Consider the following 22,275-nt stretch of genomic DNA (forward strand, 5'->3'; position numbering starts at 1 on the left):
TAATGACAATTTTCACCAATATTTTCAACATAAAGGTGAGCTCAAAATGTTGTGCATATAAAACCATTAAAAAAAGGCAATCCATTAAATATTAAATTGTCGACCATTAATGTGTTTCGTTAATGCATGTAAAAAAGAGTTTACTTGCAATTGATAACATATATTATCGTCAACAATAATCACGAATTGCAAATTTCAAGGAGTTTTTAGTGGAAGTAATTATATTCCAACCGATGCGCTATTTCCAAATTGCCCTCACCATTAGTGTGCGGTATTGACGGTCTCACGGTAGCGGGGTGAAGAAAAGGATGATTTTCGTGACGAACGTAAAAGTACAGCCCTCTCCAAATATTATTGTTGCTCAAGTGAAAAACGGGGAAAAAAGTCCTAGAAAGTAATTAGAACAGTGTACAAATTGGTGAAACACTATTCGTGCATTTTAGTTCCCAGTACGCAAGTGGAAAACAGTTGATTTGTGAGAGAAGACGATTGGTTCCATATCGGCAAAGCATCCCCATTAAGAAAAATGGATGCAAACTAAAAGTAGCAGTTTTTTTCATTTGCTATAGTTGAGCTGAAGAAATTTTTACCACTCAAAGTTTTGTATTGTGAAACGAGAAGGATTGTAGAAATCTGAAGATAATCATTAAAGCATTGACCTCAAAGCTGCTCTTTGTTGTCTGTTTAGCAAAAAGAGTAAAATCAGGAATAACAAAAAAATAAGATAACCTGCTTTGCTTGAAGAAGAAGAAAAAGAAAAGTTGAGTTGAGAAAAATAATAACAAAGACTGACTTGTGTAGCCAATTTACCAGGTGTCTCATACCGGTACGAGAAGAATGGAGTCCTGTGCAGCAGTTGAGAAAGAAGTCGATAAAGTTATCACCAAATTCTCCGCTATCAATGATCATTCACAGCGCATTATAGGGGACGTAATCGCCTTCATCGAAAAGCTTCGTTCCTCAATCGCGGAAGGTAAGTGGCAGTGGGAAGTGGTCATTTTACGTCCGTTCTTTTCTGGTCGAGTTTAGTGAGTTAAACTGACACGACGCAGCAATACACCTAGCCTGGCCAAGGGCAAACATTTTCTATTTTTAGTTGCCCACGCATTTTCGATTCACAACGCAGAACGCCGCCTCAATCTTCGTCTCTTGCTAAGAGGGCAATGTAACTAGTGATGAAAGACTGTGCAATGAAAAAAACTTTCTGGTATCGTTATTCAATATATCCATACATGAAATTCACACGAAAACAGCACATACAATTGATAATGCGCTTGCAAGCGGGAAATTGTGTGGCATAGATAAATTGCGTCTAACGCAATTTATCTGCTGTAAAAACACCTGCCATGCTGCTTAGCAAAACGCAACTGGTTTCATAAGCGTTCGGGGGAATGCTGATTAGATATTAGAATGCTATTAATTTTCAGAGTGTGCTTTACTATAGTTTTTTCGGTTATTTGGTATGCGGTCCATAAAAACCTCAAAATTAATTTCCTTTTTACGCAGCACCAGCCGAAGAGCAACTGACTCCTGGTCAGGTTGAAGTACTGCATGACGCGATAACCAAAGCCAAGGACAAGCTGCAGCGCTTGACGACCGAACACAGGGATCTGCACGGTACAGTTAGTAAGGTTGGCAAGGCGATCGATCGTAATTTTGTAGCTGATTTCACTGCCACTTCACGCACGGATGTATTCCAATCCGATCATAACGTGACATTGTTGAATAAAATTATGGCGCAACATTTCTACCGTCAGGGAATGGACGACGTTGCAGATACGCTGATCAACGAATCTGGCCTTCCTGCGGAAGGAATTACACCCGAGCCATACGCCGAACTGCACCGAATATGGGAGGCCATTCAGGACCATAATTTGGGCCCAGCCCTCGAGTGGGCCAGCCGCTATTCGAGCGAGTTGGACGATCGCAACAGTTCACTCGAGTTCAAGTTACATCGACTGGCCTTTATGCAGATCTTGAACGGAGGCATTAACGCTCAAACCGAAGCTATTACCTATGCTCGCACTAACTTTTCCAAATTTGTCAAACGATTTGAGAAGGAAATTCAAATTCTCATGGGAACGCTTATCTATCTGCCGATCGGTGTTCAAAACTCGCCGTACAAGTATTTGATGGCCCCGGAAATGTGGATCGAGGCCGCCGATGTGTTTCTCAAGGATGCCTGCTCGCTGCTCGGTATCAACAAAGACTCGCCCCTTTCGGTGGTTTTCAACGCGGGTTGTACCGCACTGCCGGCGCTACTCAATCTTAAGCAAGTCATGATGTCCCGCCAGGTCACCGGAATCTGGAACGGACGGGATGAACTGCCCGTGAGTTAAAGTTCGATTCTTATCCAAATTGCAATTTTTGATCGAAAAAGTGTTTTTTTTTCGTTTAAGATTGAAATCGATCTCGATCCGGAGAATCGTTTCCATTCGATCTTTGCCTGTCCCATTCTGCGACAGCAGAGTTCTGAGGATAATCCGCCCATGAAGCTGCTCTGCGGACACGTCATATCCCGTGACGCGCTCAGTAAACTGAGCAACGGACCAATGTGAGTACCTTTTGCTGAATTGCTTGATTATAGTTTGATGAATTGTTAGTGTTGGGCATGTTGAGCGTTTATCTGCAACAAAACATAGAACGTAGTTTGGTTTCTTCCAATGGCAATCTTCCGATGTTTCCAGTTTTGGGTGAATGGTGATTTTTAGCCATCCTTACAGTGCTATTCTAGTTCTATGTTAATAATAAATTTTAAGCATTTATAAAAACAGTACTGTGATGAAAACTGTACCATCGGATTTGGCTGGTCTTGTATACACTGGAGCTGAAACGAACTAATCTATATATATAAAAGTATGTTTGTATGTATGTTCCGCCATAACCCCGGAACACCTTGACCATTTTTGACATAAAAGAATCAGCTCAGTGGGGTCAATAAAAGGGGGAAAGGAAAGGAAGAGGAAAGTTCGTTGGGTGCGTTTCTCTTACATTTGGAATGATAGCAGTTGTACAAGTGGTTGGATGACAAGAGGGCATTTCTGAAAGGGGGGGATAGAGTGACCATTGACAAGGAGGAGGTTCAAAAGTGTTAAACAGGCTTGGTTTCGCTTTATAGGGATTACCGAAAAAAGACCGATTTACATGCGGCTGAGAGACAGGAGGGGAGCTGACAAAGGAAGTAGATACGTTTAAATGAAGAAAAAGGGTTTTGTTTCTTGCATTATGCGAACTTTCGTTACTATAACAGAAGTACAAATGGTTGAGAGGCAATGGAGCCCGTGTAAGATCGGGCAATTAGCTAAAAAGCAAAGCCATGGGTATAAACGTCCTTCAGAATTTGACCCTTCTTAATCGACAGACTTCGCAACCGGTTATTAGAGTACAGGAAAACTACGGGGCTAGTGCAAAGATCGTATTAACTCTGTAGCGGCACCATCCAGTCGAGATTAGAACATACGACGACTGACTTGTTAGGTCAGCTTCGTCTTTTCTAAATAACGACTCGATTTGGTTCAATATCAAATGTTTTCTTGTGTGAAAGTAAGTTTATTATCCTCTTGTTACTCGCGCCCACTTCGATTCATAGGCTTGGTAAAACAACAGAATTCACTTGAAGAAATAACGCCAGTTGGTAAAAAACTTATGAAACTTCCACAGGCGTTGTACATAAATACAACAGCGCGAGGTAACCCTCTTGAACACATTACGCTTCACAATCGTGTGGTATCCTTACGACGCGTGTGACCCACCGTAAAAAAACTACCGACTTTCTTCAGATACACGATGGGAATCTCTCCAAGCAGTGCATGTAGTTCGTAATTTATACGCCTCCGCCGCACTCCGCTTTTGGTTTGTACTCCGCCAAATATCGTCCGCAGCACCTTCTGCTCGAAAATGCCAAGAGCGCGTATGTTCTCCGTGAGCAGCGTCACGGCTTCAAGTCCATCAAGAACTACCAGTCCAATAAAGATTTTGTACATTTTTTTTCCATGTGTGGACTCATTACTGCGACCAGTATAGTTGATCTATTGTAATATCGCTGTTTGCTGTATGACCTGCACTGCATTTCTTTTTGCTATAATCGCTATTGAGTGAGCGATATGCTTATTTTAAATTGTATGCGTGCTTGCGTGTATTGGGGTTTACCCTTCCTTCAAAGCTTGATCTACTTTACCCAGTACCCACTTATTACTCGCTGGCAGCACTATCCCATATTATAGCCGTCCCTGGCGAGGACTCATTCGTACCTCTGACCAGTACACTTAACTATTGGAGGGACATTTGCACTGTCAAGAGGCTTCAGAGGGTAAATATAGAATTCAGCACGAAGGAAGGGTAAATGGAGGGGCCTGAGAATAAACCCATGCTAAAGTCACTTGAGACATCGAATGGCTTGATTCTACTAATATTCGAACCCACGACCACTCGCTTGTCAAAGCAGACTCGATAACCTTGCGGCTATGGAGCCCCCCATTTTGTACATTGTCAGCTTCGTACGGCGGCGTATGCTTGTTGATAGTCACGTTTTGCGAAGGGTAAAGTAGGTCCAATTTCCCGCTAGATCTCAATACTAGTGTTATTACCCGCAGTTACCTGCGAACCCAAATACACAAATTCATCTATACCATTTCTATTTTGTCGCCGTCAACGCTTACAGTCCTTGCGCGGCACGCGTTTGTTTCCTTTGAGCCAACCCTTGGTGAGAATCGTGCCTCACGTTTTGATGCCCGCTCGATGTTGAACAGCATGCAGGATGAGCTGCAACTTTGTCTCAACCCTCGCCGCGTCTTGAAGGGACTCGAGAGTGTACCCAAGATGCACACGAAACACATCACTCGATCCAATGTAGCTCTGATCAGTCGAGTCAGTTTATCGGAAAAACCATGTTCGTGCATTATGTGTCTCGATCGACTGTATCGTATGCTTCTTTGAAATCAATAAAGATGGGATGCGTGGGCACGTTGTACTCCCGACATTTCTGCAAGATCTGTCGGATGGTCGGTTGGATGAAGCCCACCTGGTAATTCTCTACCAAACCCTATACTATTTGCGACAGCCGGCGTAACAGGATCTGGGAGAGTGCTTTGGGGACAGCATTTACCAGTGTTATGCCGCGATAATTGCATCAGTCGAGCCGCGGTCACCTTTTTTGTAGATGGGACAAATCACTCTTTCCATCAATTCCTGCGGTAGCTTTTCCTCCTTCCAAATCCCAGGGAGCCATTATCAGCGTTACTGGGCCGTCTTTATATCATACTAGCTGACCCGACAAACTTCGTATTGCCACAAATTAAACTGTGTTGTACATAAATCCTGAGTCTCGGATGACCTTTATTACAATCTCGAGTTTTGTAAGTTTTTAAGGAGTTCGTGGGTGTTTTAATATGCAAGTAAAATAGAAAACAACTCCCCCCATTGCTTAGTCTGATAAAATAAAGCGGATAGCATTTAAATATTCGTCATCATTACAAACCATTTCGCCGAATACCATTTTGCAGAACACCGATTCTCGGAATATAGAGTTTCGCAGAATACCATTTCGCGAAAAACCTTACGCGGGATGTACCATTTCACAGAAAATCTTTTCGTAGAAAGTACCATTTCGTGGGGGGTGACCCAACTGTAGGAAACTAATAGAGGTCAGTAGACCTAGGAAAATAAATAAACCTAGATAGAGATGATCTCTACGGGGGGCTGCATTCCTTCCCCCCCAAATTGGTTTCCATTTGCTTGATTAGTTCTCGAGTTAGGCAGAAGTTTGTGTTTCATTGGTATGGGAGCCCCCTCCCCCTCTTAGAGTGGGGAGGGGTCTCTAACCATCATAAGAACCTTCCCTGGCCCCAAAAACCTCTACATGCAAATTTTCATGCCGATTGGTTCAGTAGTTTTCGATTCTATAAGGAACATCCCGACAGACAGACAGAAATCCATTTTTATAGGTATAGAAGTAGATAATCTCTGCCGGTAGGCGGTCTTTACCAGCGGCTTTGTTGGTCTTCAGCAACCCAATTTCTCGTTTGACTCTTTAGGACATCCCTTCCTAGGTTAACTTCCGTTCCACCTCCTTCTGCAACTTCGCTATTGAGGTGTTCATCGAAGAACTGCTTCCATGTGTCAACCACCTCGGCCTCGTTTGTGATTAACTTCTTCCCCTCGTCCCTACATATGCCAGGTTTCGGTGTATAGTGCTTACAAATTTGGTTCTTACTTACTTACTTACTTACTTACTTACTTAGTTTAGTTTATTTCACAAATTTGTAGCGTAAGGCACATTCCTTATAAATTACTACAATATAGTTGAACCCAGATTATCTTCCAATATCCTAAAACTACTTTAACTACTACTATTATTCATTTTGCTGATTCTCCCCGTTGAAGTAGGCAACACAATCACGCCGAAATCCAAATATCGTAAGATTGTTTTTGATTTCTGATGGCAGCAAGTTCCAGATGGCAATGCCCCTTACAAAGATAGTGTTTCCATAATGAGCTGTGTTATGTCGCGGTATTACATAATTTCTGGTTCTTAAACTACGGCATGGCTGTAGTTTTTCGTGTAAATATATAGGCGAAGAAAACTTAGCTATTTTGAATAAACATAAACAGACACGCAGTTTCAAAAAATCGTAAAATGAACAACCTAGCAAATGCTTTTGAAGATGTGAAACTCTTGAGAAACGTGATAAGTTGTAAACGTATCTTACGCAACTATTCAAAGCAACCCTCAATCTATCTTTAGCTCTAGCAGATGCATTCAATAAGAACTCAGTCCCATAGATAAAATGAGGTAATATCAGTGACTTAAACAATTTGAATTTTACATCATGTCTCAGCATACAAGAAGATCTTCTTAGTTTACGTAGACTTCCGTATACTTTACCACAAATTAGGTTAACTTGTTGATCCCATTCGAGATCATCTGTCAGAACAAATCCCAGATTGATAGCTTTTTGAACAAACTCTATTCGATCGTTTCCGAGCCACACAGCGGGCTTGTCTTCAACTATTCGCGATCTTGAAATGTACATAGCTTTAGTTTTTTCAATATTAATTGGTAATAAGTTACGCTGGGACCATTCAAACACTTTTTCTAGATCAGCGTTTAAATGACTTGTAATTTCATTTATTTCAAGCTCAGATGAGTAAATGTAAATCTGAACATCATCAGCGAACATATGTATATGACAGTAATGCAGGATAGATGGTAGATCGTTAATATACATTGAGAACAATATAGGCCCAACTTATGTGTCACTTATGTGTCATTTATGTGTCCATGTCCGCCGGTCCGGCGGAACAAAGGGATGAAATCAGAGATCTCCACTGCTGACAGTTACCCGCCATGGCTTTTACCTGTCGCCAGGACAGATTCTCGTCTACAGCCTGGATGTCGTTAGCTAAGCTGCGTCCCCATTAGCCTCTGGGTCTGCCAATTCTACGCTGTCCTTGCGGATGCCAACCGAGTGCTTCTCTGCAGATCTCGTTCGCTCCTTTCCTCAAGGCGTAACCGATCCACTTCCACCTACGTTCACGAATTTCTGTGGCTATCGGCCGTTGATGACACCGACGATGGAGTTTCTCATTGGATATCCAATTATCAGGCCACCAGGCACGAATGATGTATCGCAGGCACCGGTTAATGAATACCTGCAGTTTTTGCATTGTCTCCGCTGAGACGCACCACGTTTCGCAGGCATACAGCAGTAAGGATTTAACGTTTGAGTTAAAGATTCGGGTTTTCGTACGTAGAGTGATCTGGTTTGAGCGCCAAATGTTGCGCAGACCTGCAAAGGCACCCCTGGCCTTCCTGATCCGTGTGGCTATATCAGTCTTGGTACCACCATCGGGCGTTGTTTGGCTACCAAGATATTGAAAGGCGTCTACCTGCTCAACTTGTTGTCCCGCTACTGTGAAGTTGGTGGAATTGTCAGTGTTCACTACCATAGACTTAGTTTTCGCTACATTGACTGTGAGACCTGCTGTCTGGGAGCTCTCGGAGAGGTCGTCTAACTTGCTCTGCATATCGTTTCGGCGTTGTGCGAGCAAGACAATGTCGTCGGATAGGTCGAGGTCATTTAGCTGCTCCATCCTTAGAGGATTCCAAGGCAATCCTCGATTTGGTCTACTGTCAATTGCTCCAACTAATACCTCATCCATAACGATGAGAAACAAAAGCGGTGATAAAATGCAGCCCTGTCTCACGCCAGCAGTAACCCTTATGGGGTCGGGCAAGACGCCGTCGTGCAAAACCTTGCACGTGAACGCCTCGTACTGAGCCTCGATGAGATGGACTAGCTTATCTGGAACTCCTCTACGCCTAAGTGCGCCCCAGATGTTTTCGTGATTGAGTCGATCAAACGCCTTTTCGAAGTCAACGAACACCAGCAGAAGAGAGTCCTGGAATTCATTGATCTGCTCCGATATAATGCGGAGCGTTGTGATATGGTCTACACATGATCGTCCAGCACGGAATCCAGTTTGCTGCCGCCGGAGAGTAGCGTCGATCTTCTCCTGGATCCGGTTGAGGATTACCTTACAGAGTACTTTGAGAGTAATACAAAGCAACGTGATGCCGCGCCAGTTACCGCATTCCGTTAGGTCTCCTTTCTTAGGGACTTTGACCAATATGCCCTGCATCCAGTCCACCGGAAAAGTTGCGGTTTCCCAAATATTGCTGAAAAGCTGATGCATCATCTGGGCTGACAAAGATGGGTCAGCTTTGAGCATTTCGGCTGAAAAACAGTCTATCCCTGGCGCTCTATTGGATTTCATACTCTTGATGGCTGCTACAATTTCATCCAGCGATGGCGCCTCCGAGTTCACGCGATTTATTCGACGAACTGTAGGCGTCGTACGCTGCTGGTTTTGTTGGTATCTGACATTTGAAACTCGGAAGAGTTGTTCAAAATGTTCAGTCCATCGCTTAAGCTGTTCTGTACGGTCAGTCAATAGCTGACCAGCTCTGTCCTTTAGCGGCATCTTTGTATTCATCCTGGCACCACTAAGGCGGCGAGAAATATCGTACAACAAACGGATATCACCATTGGCGGCGGCGGTTTCTCCTTGTTCGGCTAGGGAGTTAGTCCAGGCTCTCTTGTCCCGCCTACAAGCACGTTTAACAGCCCTCTCCGGTTCGGCGTATCGTTGACGGGCAGCTGTCTTAGCCGATCTGGTCCGCGCTCGCTCAATGCCGGCTTTCGCCTATCTCCGCTCGTCGATCTTCCTCCAAGTTTCATCCGAAATCCACTCCCTCCGCCCACTGCGCACTTTGCCGAGGGTTTCATCACTGGTCGTGATGAAGGCGTTCTTGATGCCGGTCCATTGCTCTTCGACGGTTCCACCAGATGGCAACTCCGAGGCTCGAGATTCAAGTTGTTCAACAAAGGCCCTTTTCACCTCAGGATTCTCCAATCGGCGGACGTCGTAGCGGCACCCAACTTTCTCCTCCCGTCGTTGGACAAGTGCGACGCGCGATAACAAGATGATGGTCGGATGCAATGTCAGCGCTGCGTTTGTTGCGTACATCAAGAAGGCTCCTTCTCCATTTCCGGCTGATGCAGATGTGGTCGATTTGGTTTTCCGTTCGGCCGTCGCGGGAAACCCACGTGACTTTATGTACTGATCTATGGGGGAAGAGCGATCCACCAATGACCATGTCGTTATTACCACAGAATTCTGTAAACAGCTCCCCGTTTTCGCTCATCTCTCCTAGGCCATGGCGTCCCATGACGCGTTCAAGGTCCGCGTTGTTTGAGCCAATCTTCGCGTTGAAGTCGCCCATGTGAATTTGGATGTCCCCCTTCGGGATTTTCTCAACCACGCTGTTCAGCTGGCTGTAAAAGCTCTCTTTCTCCTGCAGGTCGACAGCATCTGTTGGCGCATAGCACTGGATTGCCGTAAGGTTCCTAACCCGTGTTCTAAATCTGGCAACGATTATTCGCTCATTTATTGGTTCCCACTTCATCAGGGCCGCATGTGCCCCTGGGCTCAGTAGGAATCCAACTCCTCTTTCTCGAGTAGCATTTTCACTTCGTATGCCAGAGTAGAGCAAGACTTGCCCGGATGATGTCCTGTGTTCGCCAGTACCCGGCCGGCGGACCTCGCTCAGCCCCAGGATTTCAAGCTTCAGGCGGCTAGCTTCCCTTGCAAGTTGAGCCAGCTTGCCCTGCTGGGCAAGGGTCAGTATATTCCATGTTCCGATTCGTGTCCGTGTTTTATGCTAAAGGTCGTTGCCAATAATCCGGAGAGATTTCTTCTTTCATTTTCATTAACTTTTTGTGTGTTCTGGTACAGTAGGCTGTTAACCTAAGGTCCTTATCCCGCTGATGGGGCTGCCATCTTAATGTGGGCGGGAGCCACTGTGCCCCCTTTCCTGTTAGCATACGACAACCGAAGTTGCGTACCCCAGCCGGCACCTCGTGGAGGTAGGAATAGGAGTTAATGAACAGAGGTTATGGAATGCACATGTTCACCCTTTGCCAGCCAGGGTTTTTGGAAGCATAAATTTATTTTATGATGGTTTGAGACCCCTCACCTCTGTGGTAGGAGGATAAGGACTCTCATACAAATAAAACAGAAATTTTTGCGAATGTGCCATATTTTCTGCTATGTAACAAGCGGTAAGCTGTGAAAGCAAACTAGTAAAACCTTCTCGGAGCAAAATACAGTGAATCGACGCCGTTAACTTACGTACCTGTTGCCATTCATGTCAAAAGAGAAGGACATTCGAATGGCACGTCATAATTGCGATGAACGTACTTTGGCTTTAATGTTATTTGTAACCAATGGCCCTTTTGAAAGCCACAAGCCAGTAATAGTAAGATTAATGAAACATGTCAAGCTACGCATAATTATATTTAATGCAATAATCTGTGGGATGGTCATTCATTACTATTTCAACCTTTATGATGCAAACAATTCTCGGGAAATTTTTCAAAGGGACTTAAGTCGCAAAATGTCAACAAACGGTTTTTTTATGCTATGTTACTATATAACATGTTATGAAAGCACTTATTAGATTAGATTCACGAAAATCGACTCTTGAATAAGTTTAAACAATTTTGACAATATGACCGAACATCCCTACAATTACATTTTTTACTTGCACCGCTTCGGGACGAATGAATGAAACGAATTGTCATTTGACATACGCTCTTATAAAATCAGCCGAAGTAACTAAAGAAAAAAGAAATGCACCACAGTCATTTCCGTCATTTTGTGTGAACTTGTGGTTTTTATTCGGATAGCTTTATTTTACTTTTTCCTCGAGTTTTTCTAACTCACAATGATACGAACAACGAACCAAAACACAACACTGTTTACGTAAAAGCCTATAGATCATTACACGGGAGCTCCTAACCACACTTTTTTGACAGCACTTGGTGGTTTGTTTACGTGGTGTTAAATTTTGAATTGAGTTTTCTATCTTTGTCCGGCAGATAATGATAGAAATTTATAGTTTTTATTGAAGAGAAAGTGCCTTACATGTATTTTACAGAAATTGATGCAGTAATCCTTCACGAAATTTCAAATCGAAACTGCTGGATGTGACAAAAACATGTAAACAAACCACCAAGTGGTGTCATTTGACGGCAAAATGACGTCATCGCAAAATGATCTATAATGCAGCATAATATGCTTATGTTCAATTCGACGTTAGTAACATTCGATTGCATTGAACGATGTAAACATATTGACGATTTTGACGCATATAACATAACGGTTTTCAATCTGACACAACATTTTGACGTAAGGTAACGCACTAGTTTATAAGGTTTTGCAAGGTGACGTCACGAATGAACGCAATTCATCCATTTGACATCCACTCGTGGTTTGTTTACTATTTGTTAGGCAAACACAATATGCATAAACTAAAGTTAAACGTTTTAAAAGCGTATTGTCCAGCAGTGTCACCCTCTAAACTACTCGGAATGGCAGTTTTTGTGCTTTTCTGACCTGCCGCAAACGCCCTCAACAATATTCACTTTAATAATTTTAACCCGCATTCTAAGTCGATGTAAACAAACCACTGATAGACGTCAAAAAAGCGAGGTTATGCTCGCCCGTGCAAAACCTTATAGCGTGCGTTACGCCATGTGGAGAGTAACACGCTAGCTGTCATTATGTCTTATGATCGGGTGTATGTGTTTTTTACTGAACCGAAGCGTTGTATACCTTATTTTTGCTCAAAACTCAGTTATTTTTAAAAATACTTAGAATCCTTACTACAATAATGCAAAACCATAGTAAAAAGTACCGTTAGGCAGTATCCACTAAAATAAAAATTGCCGGATTTTTAAATAGGATTTAAAATGATGAGTAAATAGTTTCAATGTTGATTTTCTCAGTTCGATGCAAATGTTAGATAAGGCCATTTGAAAAATTTCCCGAGAATTGGTTTTTAAAAGAAATCTTCTACGTCTCAATGGTTGCAGGCGTTGTACTTATGAACCCCCGTCCACGTATTTTCATAGCCACCATTGCATTCAATGATGAATTGAATCTAAATATTTCGCTCTCTTTTAAACATTCACTTAAACAATGGCACTCACAGATTCTTATAAACATGCCAGAAATGCAGTTTACATTAGACTTTGATCTAATGATCGGATATTGTCCTACGTCACCCATTCGTACAACCCGTAGGGCTGTATACCTTGTAATTTTTTTTGGATGAATTTCAGCTAGGCGATCCAATCATTACCGTGATGAGACTTTGGGTTGCCAAAAATCAGGAGAACTCTGCCCCATTGCCATGCTAGGGGCTCCGAACCACCGGAATTTCATGAAACAGGTCTTGGTTATGGCATTTTCAACAGTAGCATTCGTAATATTCCGAAGACGTTTCCACTTGTGAGCATTTAATTAAAACACTTGATCGTTCAATGACTATCCGAAACAAAACACTTTTGAAAATAATAGTTTCCACTTTTAACCCACTTGAATTTTATCAAAAAATATGGAAAATGTCAGCGCGAAAATTTTTTACGTACGCTTCTTTTCGCAGTTTGCTGCGATCCGTGTTTATAATTTTAAACACGTTTTGAATATAAACACATTAAAAAAAACCTATTTACAATTTTTTTCGCCCGGATAATCGACTCCGACCTGTATCTCTTTACAAATTCGGAATCGTAAATACAGCCTAATGAAGCACGCACCAGTTGGTATTCTAGATATGCTAGACAGAGCATCCTGTACTCTAATAACCGGCTGTGAAGTCTGTCGATAAAGAAGGGTCAGGTCTTAGAAACACGTTTAAGCCCAAGGCTTTGCTTTGCAGTTGGTGTTCTATCGTTTATAATGATGGTAGCTAACAAACATACGATTTTCAGCACAAAGTTGTATAGCTGTATGAATCTGGTCGCGCTTAATCGGATCTCATCGTATAGACATACTTATATAAGTGAATCGTTTAAAATTATTCCTCAGTGCGTATATCGCCTCCAAAATGTTACGTATAAGCTAGCTTTGCGCATCGAATACGACTTTGTTGGATACATATCGATACTTACTTCTGATCTGTAACCTTGCCAATCCTGACGTTCATATCCCCGATGACGATCTTGACGCCCCTGGCGAGCAGCTGTCGTTCATTGCCTCCAGCCTCGCGTAGAACGCTTCCTTCTGATCGTCGGGTCTACCTTCGTGCGGGCAGTGCAAGTTGACGATGCTATTATCGAAGGAACGGCCCTTTATCCTCAATAGACCAATTCTCTTGTTGTTCACCTTCCAATCTATCATGCGATCCTGTAGTCTGCCCATCATTACAAAGCCTGTTCCCAGTTCGTTGGTAGTGCAACCACTCTGGTATTTTGGACATTTCCATTTGATTTTGTCGTAAATGTCCAAAATAAATTACGCGTAACGCCTGTTCAAAATACATAAATCATCCTAAAGTTTGCTTGAAAAATCTTGTCCATTTGTAACAAGAGCTGTCGTACTGTAAACAAATTGATTTGATTCAGCCTGCGGCTGGTTCGCAACTCTTCATAACCAAACCAACGAACACTTGTGCCAGTGTGGGACTCTAAACAGTGCTCCTCACAATGGTCCTTCGGAGGGATATAGGGTTGATTCACCATTGAAAATTGCTTAAATCGTTTCTACTGCGGCGTATACAAAACCTACTAAAATCTATGTCTCAGCATTCAACACAAATCCCGAGACTCGAGTGATATGGGCCTAGCAGATAATTTTTATAAGGTCAAATAAAACGACAAAAATTCTTGTTTTTCGTAGTACGTTAATTGAATGTTATTCAGGATTTTTTATTCTATGTAATTCTATGTAACGGATTCAATTATCTAAGTTATCCGAACTAAACTTTTAAACGGATAACTACAACTAACTCTACTGGGTATGGTCAGGTTTCTAAATTGCCGGTGAAGTATTCCTATGAACTGTATCTTAGGTAATATTTAACACACCCCATCGGTGCCACATCGGACTTGTACAAATTGTCATTCAACCGCAACCGAAACTCTCATATATAAACATCCATTTGATTGCTCTATCTAATTTTTGGCCTTTGTTTCTTTATTTTCTTTCTCGATTTTTCAATCTCTTTCCCGCATGCTGCCAAAAAAACACGACCACATGAAATATCTTCGCTTCTGTACTATTTGTACTTACAAAACAAAACAAAAACAAAAAAACCAAAACGATTGTCTGGTCAAACTTGTGTGGCGTGGCCTTTGCGTGCTGTTACGTGATGCATGCACCCTCTAACCTATAGACTCAACAATACTTTCAGATTGAAATGTCCCTACTGCCCGATGGAACAGTGTCCATCCGATGCGAAGCTGATTTACTTCTAAGGCGGATCGGCTGCCGTGCTTCGCAACCTACACGCAAGTGGAGCTGAGCCAGGTAACTGAGGTCAATGAATGTATTACGGTTAGCAAATGTTCCGTTACTATTCGTTAGGTAATCATCAGTCGAGTCGAGTGAACGGAAGAAGAGAACGGTACGGTTAGAGGTTCCCATGTGATCTTTTTTTTTTCTTTGTAATGAGTTGAAAGATATATTAAACCGTTAGGATTACATTACCAACCATAAACTGCTTGCGGAAGTGAGTTGTATATTGCGTATCAAAATGATGGTTTCATTCGTACAACCAATAAATAGGACGCGATTTTACGAACTTGAATCAGAACCGTCAACAAACAAACCATCCGCAGATTTTTTTTTTGGTTTAAAGTTGGCAATTTTGACTATAACTCTTACAAGATAGATATGTTTTGCTTCAATTTTACACATTTTTATTATGAGTTAAATAGATTATTTTTATTTACCGTATTCACTTTTCATCATACTCCTATAATACATGTATACCTGTTTGTTGTGGTAAGTCCAGGGCGCGTTAATATATTTTATCACATAAATAGTATGTACCTTTATTGATGTTACGAGAGAATGCGTGGTTTTTGGATTAAGCGGTAAGAATGGTGCAGATCAAAGCTGTACATCAGAAAATGCTTATACTTAATGCAACAAATTTATGACCATATACATATATTCAATCACGAGAAAAACATTAAAACATTTTTACACAATCACTTATATATTACGAGAGAATTAGACAAGGCATAATACAATTATGAATGAGTGAATAGTTGTAATGATTTGGAATCATTACTGTAGACATGTTTTCATTGAATGCATCTGTACATATGGAAGTTCTTGATGATTAAATAAAAATTCATGAGAAGATGTTGCTACTTTGGTATAATAACAGAACACAAAAGAAAGCTCGTTTCTTAACACGTAACTTCGACCTATAGAGGTTCAGTCTTCACAATTTTAAGTTTACTTACCTACTTAGGTGGCTTGCCGACAAAGCCTGTTGAACAAAGTTTCTCCATGTCTACCCATCTTGCTCGCTGCGCTCCTGGTCGTCTTGTTCCTACCGGATTTGAGGCGAACACCATCTTTGCAGGGTAGTTGTCCGGCATTCTTGCAACATGCCCTGCCCATCGTATCCGTCCAGCTTTAACTACCTTCTGGATACTGGGTTTGCCATAGAGCTGTGCGAGTTCGTGGTTTATCCTCCGCCTCCATACTCCGTTCTCCTGTACGCCGCCGAAGATCGTTCTTAGCACTCGTCGTTCGAAAACTCCGAGCACTCGCAGGTCCTCCTCGAGTATTGTCCATGTTTCATGCCCGTAGAGAACAACCGGTCTAATAAGCGTCTTGTACAGGGTGCACTTTGTACGAGAACTTAGCCTGCTCGACCGCTATTGCTTGTGAAGCCCATAGTAAGCACGACTTCCGCTGATAATACGCCTCCGAATCCCACGACTGGTATCATTGGCCACCGTTACCAGTGAGCCAAGGTAGACAAATTCTTCGACTACCTCAAACTCATCGCCGTCGAATTTTTAGGTTTACTGAAAGTAAATTTCTTACAGGTCGTAATGTCTTCAGTTTCTATTTTCTTCAAAACGAATCCATGAACTAAAGTGTAACCTGAATAAAATAAATTTTTGTTAGTAGTATTCTGTGTCCAAACTCCTAGAGCATTATTATTTCATCGGATAGAAATATAGAATACAACCTTTCAAGGAAGGACAAATTCGGAGCCCGTGGATGCTTTTGATCTGCTGGTTTGGGTCTTGTTTGATCGTCCAACCGCTCGTTTCTAGTTCCGAAATATTCATAAAAGTGTCCGGTGTGCTCCAGGGTAGTAAGTAATTCAAGCATTCTTGTTTTCAGCATTCATCAACAAACATTTATTTGCATCATGCCACCCGGATGACAGTTAACGGTGCCAAAATAATTATTAATTCACAATTTCACTTATTGCTTATTCCATTCTAAAAACATGCTCCGGCGGTTTAACCTAAGAGTCACAATTGGCTGCAAGCTTGCTTTCCAATCTTACTGCAGTGGTATCGTGACTAAAGCTAGTTTTGGTTTCTTGAGCGATCCATTGGAGGCTTGAATTTCATTCTTCTCATTTACTTATGTGTCCATGTCCGCTGGTCCGGCAGAACAAAGGAATGAAATCAGAGAACTTCACTGCTGACGGTTACCCGCCGTGACTTTTACCTGTCGCACAGTGGGGCAGATTGATCCGGCGCTCGGACAAAACCTCATAACTTCTTTCATATGCTTCGTAGAGCTTTATTGTCTTCAGCAACATTGCTTTTTATAAAATTTCGCACCCTTTTGTAAATGTTAAGTAGTTCTATTTTCATTCCTATAGATGGCGTTGAGATCTAACTTTTTAAATATTGACTTTAGCAATATTGTGTTTTCAGAAAAGTTGTTTGTCCTGTAAAGTTACGTAAAGTTACTGAACATATCAAAATTGTAGGACTTACGGGAATCAAGTTATAAATATTTTAAATGCTAAACACATATTTTAAGTATGTAGTCGAAATTAGTAGTCTGACGACCTCCTCTACAAATTATCACAATCTGTATATCAAGAGTAATTTAGTATTATTATTCTGGTATAGGGTAAATCAACCATTTGTGGACCTTTCGGTAAATTATTTTGAACTCGTAACGCTAAACACCCAACCAATGGCACTTACAATATAAGTAACTTTCGAATAAGCCTAAATATATCAATTTCTGCTGCAAATCTCTATATTTTACATATTTTTAAAACAGATTGAAATGTTCATTTTCCTTTTATGGACCCTTGTGGTTTACAATAGAATAACGACCGGGTCAATGATAGGAATTTTAGTGTATTTTGCATGGAGAGAGTCCGATAATGGCGACATTGTTTGCGTTGTATATAATGGACCCTCATTTGTTGAAAACGTCAATTTCAAAGCATTAATAATGAAATGCATCTAAAATTTTATAAACTCAAATGTGTGTTATGTTTAGTACGTTCTGTTTCATGTCATATTTCCTCAGAAATAAGAAGCATAAGCTAGTAAATACCGAAATTTTATCCGAGGGTCCATTACAGGTAGAGGGTTTACTATATAGGTTAACTTACCCTACTATCTGCTTTAGTGCATTCATGCAAATTTTTTAATTCATTAGTTTGGCCATACGCAGTAAAAGGATACGAGTGGCGAGATAGGCTGTCATCGGCCTCAGCCAAATCCTGGTAGAAGGCAAAAAAAATAACGAGTAACTGGCAGAGTATAGCAATCTGTTTATCCTGCAAACACGTATCAACATGCTCGACTCTAAATAAACAAAATGGAGGCTAGTTCAATTGAGCTGAAAGTCCTACCGAACATATTCTACTGCCAATTTGACTTGAAACAGAGCTAATTAGGAAAAAGCTGTTTAGTGGTCGCCTTTACAATGTCCTGAATTGCCCTTATCGACTCCAATGTATCTCATAACGATAATAATGCTGTGTCTTACATACACAAGCATGACTATTTAACGTACAGCAGGAATGAACTTCGCACTGGCGCGCGCATTTACTAATTTGTAGCCTAAAATGCCGGAAAACATGCATTCGGAAAACTTGAATATCTCCGAACATCGCAACTAGTAGCAGCTAATTTTTTGCTTATTACTAGTTAACACCCTGAATGTTGATTTTACGGTAGTGTCAGAGCGGAAATCTGTGGAAATCTTTTTCTACACACTATTGAAAATTGACAAAAATAACAAATTTTTTGTTCTAAAACACTTCGTCAGAACAAAGCCTACTAGTAAAAAATCTGTCTTAATATCACCTAAACTATTAGTTTACAATCCCTTTAATGTGAATTGCCCTTTAAAAGTACAGAATTTTGAGCAGCATGATACTAAAAGATTAAATGATATTTATTTTTTTCATTTTCCAAAATTTTTTTACACTTTGTTTCACCTTCTTTAATGCCTATTGAAAAACTACTTATTAAAACAATTTATGTATATTTCTTATAGATTATGTATCTACTATACGTAGAATATTAAGTTTGATAGAATATCTCAAATAAAAATTTTGAGGTTTTGTCCGAGCTTTTTCGGGTTCTGCCCATAGTGTGTCGCCGGGACAGATTCTCGTCTACAGCCTGGATGTCGTTGGCTAAGCTGCGTTCCCATGAGCCTCTGGGCCTGCCACTTCTACGCTGTCCTTGTGGATTCCAGTCGAGTGCTTCTCTGCAGATCTCGTTCGCTCCTTTCCCCAAGGTGTGGCCAATCCACTTCCACCTACGCTTACGAATTTCTGTTGCTATCGGCCGTTGATGACATCGACGATGGAGTTCCTCATTGGAAATCCAATTGTCAGGCCACCAAGCACGAATGATATATCGCAAGCACCGGTCAATAAATATCTGCAGTTTTTGCGTTGTCTCCGCAGAGACGCAGCACGTTCGGTACGGATTTCAGCATCAGTACGGATTTAACGTTTGAATTAAAAATTCGGGTTTCCGTATGTAGAGTGATCTGGTTTGAGCGCCAAATGTTTCACAGACCTGCAAAGGCAACCCTGGTCTTGGTACCACCATCGGGCGTTGTCTGGCTACCAAGATATTGAAAGGCGTCTACGTGCTCAACTTGTTGGCCCGCTACTGTGAAGTTAGTGGGATTGTCAGCGTTCACTACCATAGACTTGGTTTTTGCTACATTGACTGTGAGATCTGCTGCGTGGGACCTCTTGGAGAGACCATCTAACCTGCTCTGCTTATCATTTCGGCATTGTGCGAGCAAGACACTATCGTCGGCTAGGTCGAGGTCACTTAGCTGCTCCATCATCAGAGGACTCCAAGGCCTATCCTCCATTTGGTCTACTGTCAATTGCTCCAACTAATATCTCATCCATAACAATGAGAAACAGTAACGGTGATAAAATGCAGCCCTGTCTCACGCCAGCAGTAACCCTTACAGGGTCGGACAATACGCCGCTGTGCAAAACCTTGCATGAGAACGCCTCATACTGAGCCTCGATAAGATTCAATAGCTCATCTGGAACTCCTCTACGCCTAAGTGCATCCCAGATGTTTTCGTGGTTGAGACGGTTTAACGTATTTTCGAAGTCAACGAACACAAGCAGAAGAGAGTCCTGGAATTCGTTGATCTGCTCCAATATAATGCGGAGCGTTGTGATATGGTCTACACATGATCGGCCAGCACGGAATCCGGCTTGCTGTCGCCGGAGAGTAGCGTCAATCTTCTCCTGGAGTCGGTTGAGGATTGCTCTATTGGATTTAATACTCTTGATGGCTGCTACAATTTCATCCAGCGATGGCGCCTCCGAGTTGACGCGATCAACTCGACGAACTGTAGGCGTCATACGCTGCTGGTTTTGTTGGTCTCTGACATTTGAAACTCGGGAGAGTTGTTCAAAATGTTCAGTCTATTACTTACGCTGTTCTGTACGGTCAGTCAGTAGCTGACCAGCTCTGTCTGATGCAGATGTGGTCGATTTGGTTTTCTGTTCGGCCGTCGGGGGAAACCCATGTGACTTTATGTACTGGCGACTGGTCTATGGGGAAAGAGTGATTCACCAATGACCATGTTGTTATTACCACAGAATTCTGTATACAGCTCCCCGTTTTCGCTCATCTCTCCTAGGCCATGGCGTCCCATAACGAGTTCAAGGTCCGCGTTGTTCGAGCCAATCTTCGCATTGAAGTCGCCCATGTGGATTTGGATGTCCCTTTTTGGGATTTTCTCAACCAAACTGTTCAGCTGGCTGTAGAAACTTTCTTTCTCCTGCAGATCGGCCGCATCTGTTGGCGCATAGCACTGGATTGCTATAAGGTTCCTAACCCGTGTTCTGAAATTGGCAACGATTATTCTTTCGTTTATCGGTTCCCACTTCATGAGGGCCGCATGTGCCAGTAGGGGGCTCAGTAGAAATCCAACTCCTCTTCTCGAGCAGCATTTTCACCTCGTATGTCAGAGTAGAGCAAGACCCAGATGATGTTTTGTGTTCGCCAGTACCTGGCCAGCAGATCTCACTCAGCCCCAGGATTTCAGGCGACCAGCTTCCCTTGCAAGTTGAGCCAGCTTGCCCTGCTGGGCAAAAAGCAAAGCAAAGCCTAGGTGCTACATTCCGTTATCGAAACTTGACCTTCTGTTTTTATACGACCGACTTCGCAGTCAGCTGTTAGAGTACAGGACAATTGCAGGGCCAGTTGCCACGATCCTATTGACTCTCTCTAACAGCCTCTCCCAGCCGAGATTCGAACATATGATGGCTGGCTTATTAGGCCAGCATCATACCTCGACGCCAACTGGGAGGCTGCTAGGCAAGGGTCAGTATATTCTATGTTCCGATTCGTGTCCGTGCTTTCATGCTAAAGGTCGTTGCCAATAATCCAGAGAGATTTCTTCTTCCATTTTCATTAACTTTTTGTTTTCCGGTACAGCAGGCTGTTAATCTAAGGTCCTTATCCCGCTGACAGGGCTGTCATCTTAAGGTGGGCGGGAGCCACTGTGCCTTCTTCCCTGTTAGCGTACGACAACCGAGGTTGCGTACCCCAGTTGGCAACACGTGGAGGTAAGGAGAGGAGTTGGTGAACAGAGGTTATGGAGGCCAGACAAGGCAAAGTTTCTGGCTATGATATAAAAAGTCATCTACGAAGCCATGAAGTTGGCTATCTTTGGTGAAAATCGTGCCTCTCGTTTCGATACCCACTTGTCCGAATCACCCCCTCAAGAGCGATGTTGAGCAGCATGCAGGGTAAGCCATCACCTTATCTCAACCCTCGCCGCGTCTTAAAGGGACCTGAGAATGTGGAATCGAGATGCGCACAAAACACATTACTAGATCCAATGCGGTTCTGATCATTCGCGTCAGTTTGTCCGGAAACCGTGTTAGTGCATTATTTGCTGTAGCTGATCTCGAACGACTATATCATATGCTGCTTTAAAGTCAATAAAAATGTGATGCGTGGGCACGTTGTACTCCCGACATTTCCGCAAGGCCTGTCGGATGGTAAAAATTTGGTCCGTAGTTGCAAAGGACTCCATAAAGCCCACTTGATAACGCCCTACGAAACCTTGTGCTATCGGTGTGACAACCGGCGTAACAGGATCTGGAAAAGTACCTTGTAAGCAACGTTTATCAGCGTTATGTCGCGATAGTTGCAGCAGTCGAACCGATCACGCTTTTTGTAGATAGGCCGAACACTTCTTCCATTTATTCCTCCGACAGTTTCTCCTCCTCCCAAATCTTGGAAATCACCCAGTGTAAGCCATTCCCCCTTATTCTGCGAGTCACGTGACTCAATACGACAATTGTCATTCGCCGCCACTCGTCACGGCGAGTGGAGTCACCTAGGTGACAACCGTGTCACCTACACACTTAAAAATAAGCGCCGAGTTCGGCAAATTTTTGCCGAAATCTCAACA

General features: G+C 42.4%; 1 protein-coding gene across 3 annotated transcripts; it reads left to right on the forward strand.

The window, feature by feature from the left end:
* Nucleotides 1-307: 307 nt before the first annotated feature.
* LOC128733808 (E3 ubiquitin-protein ligase RMND5A) lies at nucleotides 308-15,707 on the forward strand. 3 transcript variants are annotated; one of them, XR_008411945.1, is made up of 5 exons: nucleotides 308-973; nucleotides 1,507-2,330; nucleotides 2,400-2,554; nucleotides 14,741-14,874; nucleotides 14,932-15,707. XR_008411945.1 is itself a non-coding variant. In XM_053827614.1 (4 exons), exons 1-4 carry the CDS (start codon nucleotides 838-840, stop codon nucleotides 14,820-14,822), a joined length of 1,197 nt encoding a protein of 398 aa, XP_053683589.1. In that variant the 5' UTR covers nucleotides 308-837; the 3' UTR covers nucleotides 14,823-15,707. The 3 variants fall into 3 exon arrangements, 2 of the variants coding, with proteins under 2 accessions (XP_053683589.1, XP_053683590.1); XM_053827614.1 differs by having other exon boundaries at nucleotides 14,741-15,707; XM_053827615.1 differs by having other exon boundaries at nucleotides 14,759-15,707.
* The last annotated feature ends 6,568 nt before the right edge of the window (nucleotides 15,708-22,275 follow it).

This window comes from Sabethes cyaneus, chromosome 2 (genome assembly GCF_943734655.1).
Source record: "Sabethes cyaneus chromosome 2, idSabCyanKW18_F2, whole genome shotgun sequence".
NCBI classification, from domain to species: Eukaryota; Metazoa; Arthropoda; class Insecta; order Diptera; family Culicidae; genus Sabethes; species Sabethes cyaneus.